The 12446-nt window shown below is 38.1% G+C and overlaps 1 protein-coding gene across 1 annotated transcript in view; it reads right to left on the reverse strand.

Moving 5' to 3' along the window:
* The window catches only part of FZD3 (frizzled class receptor 3), an 82884-nt gene extending 78812 nt beyond the window's left edge, over window positions 1-4072 (reverse strand). Inside the window, exon 1 of the mRNA XM_010840288.1 lies at window positions 3542-4072. Coding sequence (XP_010838590.1) covers window positions 3542-3730 — 189 coding nt within the window. The 5' untranslated portion in view covers window positions 3731-4072. The remainder of the gene's footprint in view (window positions 1-3541) is intronic.
* Between the last annotated feature and the right edge of the window lie 8374 nt (window positions 4073-12446).

The raw sequence follows: 12446 nt of genomic DNA on the forward strand, positions 1-12446 counted from the left end.
ATCTTTGTTTTCTGAATGTTGAGCTTTAAGCCAACTCTCTCACTCTCCTCTTTCACTTTCATCAAGAGGGTCTTCAGTTCCTCTTCACTTTCTGCCAAAAGGGCGGTGTCATCTGCATATCTGAGGTTATTGATATTTCTCCTGGCAATCTTGATTCCAGCTTGTGCTTCTTCCAGCCCAGCGTTTCTCATCATGTATTCTGCATATAAGTTAAATAAGCAGGGTGACAATATACAGCCTTGACGTACTCCTTTTCCTATTTGGAACCAGTCTGTCGTTTCATGTCCAGTTCTAACTGTTGCTTCCTGATCTGCATATAGGTTTCTCAAGAGGCAGGTCAGGTGGTCTGGTATTTCCATCTCTTTTAGAATTTTCCACAGTTTATTGTGATCCACACAGTCAAAGGCTTTGGTATAGTCAATAAAGTAGAAATAGATGTTCTTCTGGAACTCTCTTGCTTTTTCCATGATCCAGCAGATGTTGGCAATTTGATCCCTGGTTCTTCTGCCTTTCCTAAAACCAGCTTGAACATCTGGAAGTTCATGGTTCACGTATTGCTGAAGCCTGGCTTGGAGAATTTTGAGCATTACTTTACTAGCATGTGAGATGAGTGCAATTGTGTGGTAGTTTGAGCATTCTTTGGCATTGTCTTTCTTGGGGATTAGAATGAAAACTGACCTTTTCCAGGCCTGTGGCCACTGCTGAGTTTTCCAAATTTGCTGGTATATTGAGTGCAGCACTTTCACAGCATCATCTTTCAGGATTTGAAATAGCTCCAATGGAATTCCATCACCTCCACTAGCTTTGTTCATAGTGATGCTTTCTAAGGCCCACTTGACTTCACATTCCAGGATGTCTGGCTCTAGGTGAGTGATCACACCATCGTGATTATCTGGGTCATGAAGATCTTTTTTGTACGGTTCTTCTGTGTATTCTTGCCATCAGTATTTTCTGCTTCTGTTAGGTCCATACCATTTCTGTCCTTTATCGAGCCCATCTTTGGATGAAATGTGCTAGGGTTACCTGTTCCAATTATTTTCTCCTGCTAAAAGCTGGCAAGCTGATCCAAAGTTCCTGGATCAGAGACAGGAGGGTGTCATCAGCAGACAAGTCCTTGTAAGGATCTAAGAATCCTTACTTCTATTTGCAAGTGTGCAGTGTGTTGTGTTGATTGCTGAATTTCCATATCCTATACTATTACAGAAACTTTACACTCTCAGACTATCAGGAGACTTTGTCAGTGACATCACTGTCCTAATATGACAACCAAGCCAACTATCCCCAACATTACTTCATATCACTAGAGCTTTCTCTTACTCATCTAGGTGCTCTCCCTAGAATGAGTGAAATTCAGAAAGATGCAGTCTCACTGCCAACAAAATGTCTAGCCTATATGGGCATGTTTGAAGAGAGGACAGAGGCAGCTCACCATGCCACCATTATGAAAGCCCCAGGAGCCCACAATGAGAGATGCAAGTTCATGTGAAACAAATACATCGTCTTTCTAGTACTTTCTCTACGGTCACTTAGAAATGAAATCTGGAATAGCATTAACACTTGTGGATCATCTATTCTGCATCATGCATTGTACTAGCTATTTAAATCTCTCATTTAATCCTAATAGCCATTCAAAGTGTTTTTGTTATTAGTGCCATTTCATAAATGATTTTCACAGAGATGTTGAAGTGAAGTCACTCAGTCATGTCCAATTTTTTGCGACCCCATAGACTGTACCCTACCGGGCTCCTCCGTCCATGGGATTTTCCAGGCAAGAATACTGGAGTGGGTTGTCATTTCCTTCTCCAGATCACAGAGATGTTAGGTGACTTAATTTCAAAGTCTGAAAGCTGCTACATGAAAGAGGCAAAAGTTAAACCCAAATCAGTACATAAATCTTTATGACTTATTTCTTACAACTCTATTTGCTTTCCAAAGGAGTTATACTGACTTAAAATGACAGCAGAACCAAAGATAGTCCTACTTCTTCATTTTTTTGGTGAGAGAACTGGGTAGTTTTAATACCCAACAGGGACTACCATGCCTGGAACCAAATTCCTATATTAAACCAATACCCATTTTCATATACCCAATTTAATAGTCTATACCAAATCTCTCCTTACCAGTTACACTTTGTATAGTCAGTGGAAGAGCAGAAATATTTTATTCAACCTCTACAATATTTCCAAATATTTGGACTATACAAGTTGCCCTCTACGTTTCAAAATCTATGAATAATAATCTTTCTACAAAATTTCCCAGATAGATTTATGTTAGTTTACTTGGAAGTACTAAACCTTTGAATTTTACTATAAAATGAAGATTCCAAAACACGTAGTATTCAATTTGCTGAAAGCACTGTAACAAAGGATTAAAGACTAAAATTAAAAAAAAAAAAACTGTAAAGTCTATGTACTATGTAGCTACATTAATATTAGAATATGGGAAAATGGTAAAAACTATCACTTTAAGAGAACTAACTCCAAAAGTACTGTGCCAAGTACTTTATAAACGCTTCATTTTGTACCTTCCAACATGTTAACTCTATTTTACAAGCAAAGTGACAATGGTAAGAAAGTTCAAATAACTTGCCCAAAGTAATACAGATAGAAAGTGGTAGCTGCTGCTGCAGTTTATACAACTCCAAAGCTTTTACACCTTACTGTCAGTTTAGAAAGTAAAGTGAAGTCACTCAGTCGTGTCCAACTCTGCAACCCCGTGGACTGCAGCCCACCAGGCTCCTCCGTCCATGGGATTCTCCAGGCAAGAATACTGGAGTGCATTGCCATTTCCTTCTCCAACTGCCTCCTAATTCCTATCTGGTAAACATATCTTTGTCCACAATTCTAAAACCATTATTAAAACACATACAAAATTATTTAAACCTATTACTAACTATATCCATTAATTTGTCATAGCTTCTAAAGTAAAATAATTAAAAAGTGCCTAAAGAATTATCATTAGAAAAATTCAAGTAAGGCAACAGATTTTCATGAAGTCCTAAAAGGTCAGGAACAGATAATGCACACAACAAAACCTTTATCACTGCTTGGGAGTTACTGTTCTTAAATTGATGTGAAGACAGTAAGACCAGGATACCATCTTAAGTATTTAAGACAATGTAAATACTGTAAACCCATCAGCCTAAAGGCTGAACCAAAGAACCCATTTTCAAAATCATGTTACCTTCAATATTTACTAAGTGAATTATGAATATTATTATTATAGTCTGCTCTTTAAAGTCTTATTTTCAATTAACAGAAAAAATGTAACCATAACTTGAACAATTTAAACTTCTGAAAGGCTATTACTTCCCCAGTTTCAATGTTTCAAATTTCTTCATAAAAGAATAATATCTGAAAACTAAGATAAGTAACATTCCCCAAACATGAAATCTTTAATCTATCAGAGTCTGAACCTAAATACGTAACTTTTTAATGTACATGTTTTTCCTATTGTTTATCAGAGACATTCATTAGACTGATTAAAAGGGCAATACAAGAGTAATTTTCTATGACATGCCAAATAATAGATGAAGTCTTACCTCCATTGCTAAAGCTGCCGTCTGTTGGTCATAATGATTCAGAAGATTGGGCATGAAGGTAGTGTTATAAGGCAAATCTTGGCACATCCTCAAGGTAATAGGCTCACAAGAAAATAAACTGTGCCCACCTATATGGCCCACAAACATAGTCAAGGGCCACAGACAGAAGACGATCCTACTCATAGCCATGCTTTCTTGATTGAATGAGATTCAGATGATCAGGCCTACTCAATATGTATTTTAGATCTTTGTACACCTGCAGGTCTCAGCTTGAAAGTACTTCTTCTATCTTACTGTTAAGTTCTTCAAACAGAAATACTCTTTGCACCGTCAGAGGTTTGTTAGCTTGGTCTCACAAAAGGCATTTGTTTTTGGTTTCACAATATGGGAAAATGACATCATCTTGCCTCTTCTTTTCATTTTATTACATCGGGTACCATTTGGCCAACGTGTCAAGTTGATCAACCACATTCCCAAACAACAGATTCCATCTTAGGAGAAGAGCTATTTCTTCCTTTGATTGAAATATCTGAAAAATAATTTTTTTAAAAAATGGGAGAAATTAGCGATTTCCTCTTAAAATATTATAGGCTTGATATTAAAACTTTGATTAGCTCAGTAAAGCTGCAGGATACAAAATCAGTATACAAAAATCAGTTGCGTTTCTCACACTAACAATCAACTACTAGAAAGAGAAATTGTAGAACACTGCCTTTGGGACTTTCTGGTGGTCCAGTGATTAAAGCTGCACACATCCACTGCTGGGGCACCGGGGCACTCCCTGGTGGAGAACTAAAATTCCAAACGCCGGGCGTGTGGCTAACAACAACAATCACAAACTTTGATGAGAGATACAATACTGCCTTACAGATAAAATACATGGGTATTTCATAAAAAAATACTATAGCTTTTCTACCTTATCATTCTTGCTATAGATATACCAGAGAATCCATAAATAGCACTTAAAGGCACTATTTCCCCCCTCAGTTGTTTATATAACATATACTTTAATTTCCCGTCTATAATGGTAGTTTTTCATTTGTCACAGGACCTAATTAATTCACTTTGAAAAACTTGCAAGCTGTTGTCCTAAATTTTATTTAAATATCTGCCACACTTAATACCAAGTTATTTAAATTTTATTATGTTTTAATCATTACATGATTCAGCAGATGGTATCTGTGAAAGGTGTAAAATATAAAGAAATCAAAAGATATGGATTGAAGCCTCTTCCCAACTATGTGAATCACTTAACTTCTCTGAGCTCAGAATTTTCCTTTCTAAAAATTGCACCTCCCTATCAAAAATGTATGAGTGAATTATAAAATAATGTACTCTATAAAAGGTAAAGCAACATCAAACTTTAGGTAGTATTATTACTGAATGACAGTGGATACAAAGACTTACTTCTATCAACCAATACTGAACTGGCCAACAGAAGATTCTAAAACTAGTATCAGGACATTTTCCCAACAATGCTTCATCCTTTTAGATAGTACAAAAATTTAGCACATAGATAGAGAAAACGTTTGACCAACAAATGCGTCATTACACACAGTCAGGCTGCAGAGAAAAGTCAACCCTAGAAAGTTACAGCGTGGGATATGAATGATTTCCAGTTAAGAGTTTCTACAAAGTTTCAAAGTCTGATTTGACACTGCCTTTCCTGGGGGCTTCCCTGGTGTCTCAGACGGTAAAGAATCTGCCTGCAATGCTGGAAACATGGGTTCGATCCCTGGGTTGGGAAGATTCCCTGGAGGAGGAAATGGCAACCCACTCCAGTATTCTTTGCCTGGAGAATTCCAGGGACAGAGGAGCCTGGCAGGCTCCAGTCCATGAGGTTGCAGAGAGTTGGATGCACTTCCACTTTCACTTTTTTTCTAGGGACAAAACTATGCATCTCTTTTGGGGCTGGAAGAGTAGGTAGAGTGGAAGGCAGGTTTGGTAGGAAAAAGTATATTCTAAAACTATCATACTTCCATTTGGTTTTGTAATCAAGTTAAGTCTGCTTTTACTTTGTTTTCGTTTCACACATGTCAAATATTTCTGTTTGAAGTACACAACCTCGGCTGGGAAAACATGAGAAAGTCAGGTTCAGAAATTCTCAGAGACCCAGGTTAACAGGACAACTCAAATAGATATTAGAGCCCATGACAGCTTAGACCTTGAGAACTTGAACCCGCTTGGCTAAAGTAGAGAAAGAAACTGTCCTTTGTTCACTACCAATGACAGGGACCTCTGCATCCCAAGCTTTAATTACTGGGCAGAAAAAAACTATTTGGAGAAAGTAAAGCCATGGCTGAATCTTCCCAATTTCTTCCCCAATCATATGGTCTTGAGTAGGAGAAGGGAAAAGGAAAGTCTACAACCTTAGGAATTAGGAACACCAAAGTTACAAGCAATCTATAACACTGAAATCTTTAAATCAGAAATATTTGTTAAAGCTTCTTGGCCTGCCATATTTTTTCCTCCTTCAAGCTGGGCCCAGAAATGTGATGTCTGGCTATGGAAAAGTGATATTAAACACAGTCATGTATATTTAAGCTTAATTACCATACAGCACGGTAACAATTATGCATATCATTAAATGTGTCAAATAAGCCCTGAAAGCTTTATTTGGCTACAGTATCAAAACATCCATATAAGTTCCATTTTTGTAGTATGCTGCTTATGCAGCATGTTCATCTGCTTGCAACTTAAAAAAAAATTAAAGGGAACATTGCTCCCTACTGAATATGTATCTAACAATAAAAATTTCATTTAGACTATTTTTCAGGCAGTACGGGTTCCAAATTTATGGTTCAAAGAAGATTACCATACAAAACTTGAGGAAGAAACAAAGAAACATTGAGTTTTTTAAACCAGATGAGAAACCCCCTTATACTTTTGTCTACCCTATTTTACTTCTTTTTCTCTCAGTTATTCCTTTTGCCTCATTTACAAACAACGCTTCTCACAAACTTACAAAAGTGCTTTCCTTTATCTACTTTGACATTCAAATTTCCATATATCAAAACATTTTTGTAAACTTATTATATTAGGCTGAGGTAGGATAAAACCTTAATACAGTAAGACTGTAGTTTATGATTATTAAGATAAATAAGAAAAAACAGTAGAATGCCATGAGACAAGAAGAAAAATAGAAACAGTAAAAATATTAAGGAATTTATATTTCTTCCAAATCAGAGGTTCTCTAATTTTAATATGCAGCACATTCATAGAATCTTAGAACCATAGGTCTAAGAAATCTGAACCTCTGGAAAATGAATGATATACATGTATTCTAATCATTACCTCAGTACTGTTACAAGTGATCTATAAGTCATATTTTGAGAAATGCTATCCTAAAATAGAATGATTTAAAACAGTATAGGATATTTGCACATAATTACGTGCTTAGCAAAAGTAATATATAAAATGAATTTTTTAAAAAGCAGATAAAGAATACTACTTTAATAGAAAAATGGAAAAAGGACATAAATTTACAAAAGAAATACAAATGGCCAACAAACATGAAAAGATATTCAACTTTACTAATAAAAACATACAAACATGATATATAACATTTTTGCCAATCAGATGAGCAAAGTAACAATAACAGAACACAGTATAGGAGAGGGTGCAGAAAAAAGAATATATTCAACATTTCAACACTTGGAAATACTTTTTTTTTTGGCTGTTCCACACCACTTGCAGAATCTTAGTTCCCCAAACAAGAACTGAACCCGGGCCAGGGCAGTGAAGTGTCTAACCACTAGACTGCCAGGAAATTCTCTATTTTCAAATACTACTGGAGGAAAAGCAAACTAGTTGGTACCTCAAAAAAATAGCTATGGACATCAAAAGCCCTTAAAATGTATATAATTTGATTCAGCAAACCTATTCTACAATTAAGAAAGTAAACACAAGTACACATGATACATAACTGAAATGTTAGTACAATATTGTTTATAAAATAAAAACCCAGAGACAATCTGAAAGTCTACCGATAAGGAATTGGTTAAACTAGGGTACAACCAACACATAACACACTCACTAAAAATGATGAGCAGGATCTATATATACTGACTTGAAAAGACAGTAACAATACAATAAGTGAAAAATAAAATTTTAAATGGTTTACAAAACAGCATATAGTCTCCCACTTTTGTCAAAAATACACATACATGGAACAGAATAAAACTACCTGAATTGTTTAAAAATACAATAGGGACTTCCCTGGCAATCCAGTGACTAGGACTCCACTTCTACTTCAGGGAGCTAGAGTTTGATCCCTGGTCAAAGAATTAAGGTCCCACAAGCTGCACAGCGTCGTCAAAAAACAAAAACAAAAACAAAATAAAAATAGTAATGTATTATAAATGCTGAAATGTTATTTTAAAATCTGTTGTATGTTATTTGTGTATGGGAAAATTAAGTCTGCTAAATCTATAAATGTGTGCTGACAATAATACTAGTTGAATGAATGATTTACCGGCTGTTGAAAGTAACAAGCCAAGGGACACAAAAATACCCTACTACAGGTAGCAAGAAAAGCAAAAAAATGATGATAAACTTAGAATGGGTCAAAAATTGATTTTCAATAACTGAAAAAAAAAATCAGATCACCTCTCAGCTGAATCAAATATTATGCACAGTTAAAAAAAAAACTTTTGGTATATATTCTAAATTGCTCTTCAATAACATGATGAAATAAATGCTTCTAATCAGGATCACATGAGTATGGATAGCAACAGTCCTTTCTCCCAAGAGAACCATCCTTGAAGAAGCTGTAAGTTTCAGACAACAGGACACAGAAGATTGAGGAAACCAGGAAATACTGAAAAAATACAGCAACTGACTACATAAAGGTTAAAAGATTTTTTTTGCATTCTTTTTGATATTACATATTTTACTATAGGAATCTGCAGAATCTCAGCTGAATAAAGGGAACTGCTGGATTAACTGGAGGCAACAGTCTTGGGCGCCAATGACAGTAAAAAATGAGGGGTCTGGCAACAGTTTTTCATGCCCTAACCCTGAGAAAAGAGACATTCACTTCTTTACAGAGCAATATAAGATATGTGGGAAACTAATTTCAGATTAAGTGACCTGATGATTATTTCAGCAGAAAACAAAAAGGACTAGAGACATTTAACCCTATACTTTAATTTTTATCAATGTGTAACATCAGGAATCTGATATTCCCCAATTTACCAGTTCTCTTTTGATGATAAAAAGTAAAAGCCCCTAAAACAAGTTGAGTATTTGTCTTGAAGAACAGCAATAAAGGGGATGCAATCTTGGAAGACTGTCTTCAGAGGCTGGCTACAAAGCCAGACCCAAAGAACTCAGGTGGGAAAAGCAGGAGATGGCAACTGTGAGGAGGAAAGAAAGCAGGCGAATCCCAGAATAGACAATGACAAAAGTGGGTCCTGGGGGCTTGTCAGCAGGGCCCTGCAACAAAAGATGTTAGCAGTTCTATTCCAATTCACACCTTCTGTACAGAAAGCTTCCTTTCATCTTTCTCAGCTTAGATTTACTTATCTTGACACACTGTAAATGTACCTAACATTTTGCGTTTCCAATTCACAAATTAAAGGTTGCCTCAAACACACTGGCTACGGTGGGAACAGGAGGATATTCTTTTGTCTTCTTTCAGAGTTTTCCAAGACTGTTTTCCAAGACTGCATTATAAGGATTAGCAATCACTACCTCTGAAGCTTCTCTCAAGGAAATTATTATCTTGTTAGACAGCAAAGTACACACTGAAAGCATATCACTGCTCAAAGTGCTAGATTCCTTTTCCTAAAACTCATGTGGGTTTTGCCTTTTGTTTTCCATATCTTATTTAAAAAATAAATTCATTCTCAGGATACTGTTTTCTGGTTGCTAAAGTTTATATAGCTCCATATTTAATTCATAGGGCCTAGATTCTTACTACTCTCAAGGTATCACTTTGCTACTTTATCTAATTTTTAAAGTCCGTCTAGTCATCTACTGATTACAAAAGATAATCTAATCTTCCAGTGTGCTGAGTGATGGGGCTTAAAAAAAAATACAGGAAAAACAAATACATTAAAGTTCAAAATTAAAATGAATAGTAGGCATCAAAATCCAGTCCATCTTACAAATTATACATTACTTTTAAGACTAGAGAAAGCAGAAGCAGAAGATCTTTTAAAACTAAAAAAAAAACTGGAAATTTAAAAGATGGCCAGAGTCTGGACTTTAAAAAAAAAAAAAAATCAGGTTGCAATTCCAGCCTGGTTTCCCTTTTCCATTAAAATGTGTTCAGAAAATGCTCTAATACCAAGCTCCTGATTTTTTTTTCCCCCTTTAGGATGGCTGCATGTTTTGACTACAAAATTAGTTTAATGAGATAAACTTCGGGGACCAGGATTTTTTTAGGCCTACCAGCCTAGTTGTTTTTTCTTAAATTTCATTCACAGCCATTCCTTGGATCCACCAACACTGTTGCTAGTTCTCAGCATAACAAATTGTAACTCAAAGATAGATTCACCATTTCTGATGCAACAGTCAGTTAAAATTGCTTTCTTGTCAAAGAGGAGTTGTTACTTTTCAAACATTCATTCCTAACCTTCTGAAAAAGCCACTATTAAAAACCTTCACTTCTTTCCTCAAGACTCTGTGACCCTTCTTCTCCCAAATCAATACTGAACAATTCCTCTCATGCATATTTCAAAGTCTTGCTTTTCATTTGCACTACTGCTCTTTTTGTGGGCAGCTGCAGCTTTAAACGTCTCTAACTCTAGAAATTTAGGGGTTAAAAAATACTTGAGGCCAACACTGCTCTTCCCTGTGAAAGAAGGTAAAGATGCAGTAAGAACTGTTTCCTATCACGTCTCCTAAGAAAATAAAGTCAACAGCAGTCTGACATCAACAAACTCAGCAGTCTGACATCAACAAACTAACATTCTCTGAATAAGTTTTCAGTATGACATCTCGTAGTTTTACTAACACATACGAAATTTAAGTTGGGGAGAGAGATTTTTTTCCTGTCAAGTGGGCAACAGAGGACTTACCATGACTTTAAAACCCCCTCTCTTTGCCCAATGATGACACTCTCACAACACTGTGCTATACAAAGAAAGAATGTGCACTTTACTATTATCTTCACCTCAAGCCTCCCTATTTCAAATATCTCAATCATGGCTGGGGATCTCTCTAGAAAAATCCACCTAAATGTTCAAAGCACAAAATAATGCTCAGAGGAATACAGTACCTAAGATGAAAAAAAGGGATGAAAGAACCTATAGTCCTTTCTTCTTCTATTAATAGGGCACTGGTAGATCTAGGAGAGATGTAGAGGCAGGTAATATTAGTGGATGGGGGGGGGGGGGAAGGAGGAGGAGGAAAGAGAGGGTAGGACGGTAGGCTTTACTTATTACCTTATTTTCCTGACAGTTTCAGAGCACTTGGGGGGAGGAGGGTAGAGGAGGAACCTGTTATTTCACTAAATAAAAGGCAACACTGTAAGAAGAATTGCATCTCAATTATCTTTTATTTTCAGCTCTATCCTTGCAAGCCTGCCCACTTAAGCTTTTACATCACTTTCCTATCTTATTACCTCTATGTTGTGGTTTGGTACTTCAAACAAACACTTTTTTTCTTCTTCTGGAGGAAAAAGAAGGTATTGATTTGCTTAAAAGTACGGATAGAAAGCATTATCTTGAGGAGAAAATGGTTCTTAATAACAGAACTACGGATTTATCTAGCCCTTTGCCTGTCAGCACACCACTAAAGGCTAAAAGAAGGCTCAAGAGGGAGGGAGGTAGCATCCTCCTTGTCAAGTCTTTGTTTCCTTGCTCCTGCGGTATTGGCTTTACCAAGTAACCCAATTGCCGTAAATAAACATTACAGGTCTCTCCAAACTACTTCTATAAAATAAGATCTTGTTTGACCAACCTAGAGCAGTCATTTATTTCTATAGCTGCTGGTCTGCTCTGCTGCTCTGTCTGCCTACATCCAGAAGGGAACCAAAATTCAAATTTTCATTTATTCTGGGCCAAAAACCAGACCTTTTTTCCTCCTTCCTAGATATTTTGCAACTTCAAGTTGACTTCTCTGCCTAAATTAGTGGCATATGCTTTTTTGTTCTAAGAAAGAAAGAAAGAAAAAACACCCCTTTTTCTCTTATTGAGGAAGGCACCTAACTCTGAAAACGGCTTCTAGGAAGATGCTAAAATGTCTTGAAATGTTTAACAGCACCTAATTTCAGAGGCTATGGATGAACCTCTCCGCGGTACGCCAGGGCAAACACACGGAGCGTCCAAGAGGGCAGAGGGGGAAGCCTCGAGGAGGAATATGCAGACTTTGCAAAACTGACGGGAGGGAGGAGAGGGGACAACTTTCAGGAGTAGAAACAGGAGGCAGTCCAGATGCTGCGACGCCGCCCGGGACCCGGGAAGCCCCGAGGCGGGTCCCGGCGGCCCCCCGCGCCCCCGCGCCCAGCGCTCGGTGCATTGTCCTCCCAGCCAGCGGCCGCGTCCTCCACCCACAGCCCCCAGCGGCCCGGGAGCGCCACACGCCCCCGCGGCGCCGACCGAGCCCCAGGGCTGGGCCGGGGGCGGCGCGGAGGGAGCGCGGGCCACACTCGAACAGGTTGCTCGGCGCGGGCTCGGAACCGAGAGGGTTAATCCAGTCGGCGGGCATCGGTCCGCCTCAGCCCCCAGCCCGAAACTCGGGCTCCCCCGCGCCCCGCCGCCCACCCCGAGAAAGCCCCGAGACACCCCTCCACAGCGCGGAGCCCAAGGCTTTTGTTTTGGCGGCGAAGAGAATAACGATCCCTGAGGAGGAGGTGCCGCGGCTGCTGGTGGCTCTTCGGCACAGGGTTAGACCGAGGAGCGGGCAGCCGCGGCGGCACCTCCTCAGTCCCCACTCCCAAGTCCTTTTCCCGCTGAGC

The sequence above is a fragment of the Bison bison genome, unplaced genomic scaffold (genome assembly GCF_000754665.1).
Source record: "Bison bison bison isolate TAMUID 2011002044 unplaced genomic scaffold, Bison_UMD1.0 scf7180017864143, whole genome shotgun sequence".
In the NCBI taxonomy this organism is placed as follows: domain Eukaryota; kingdom Metazoa; phylum Chordata; class Mammalia; order Artiodactyla; family Bovidae; genus Bison; species Bison bison.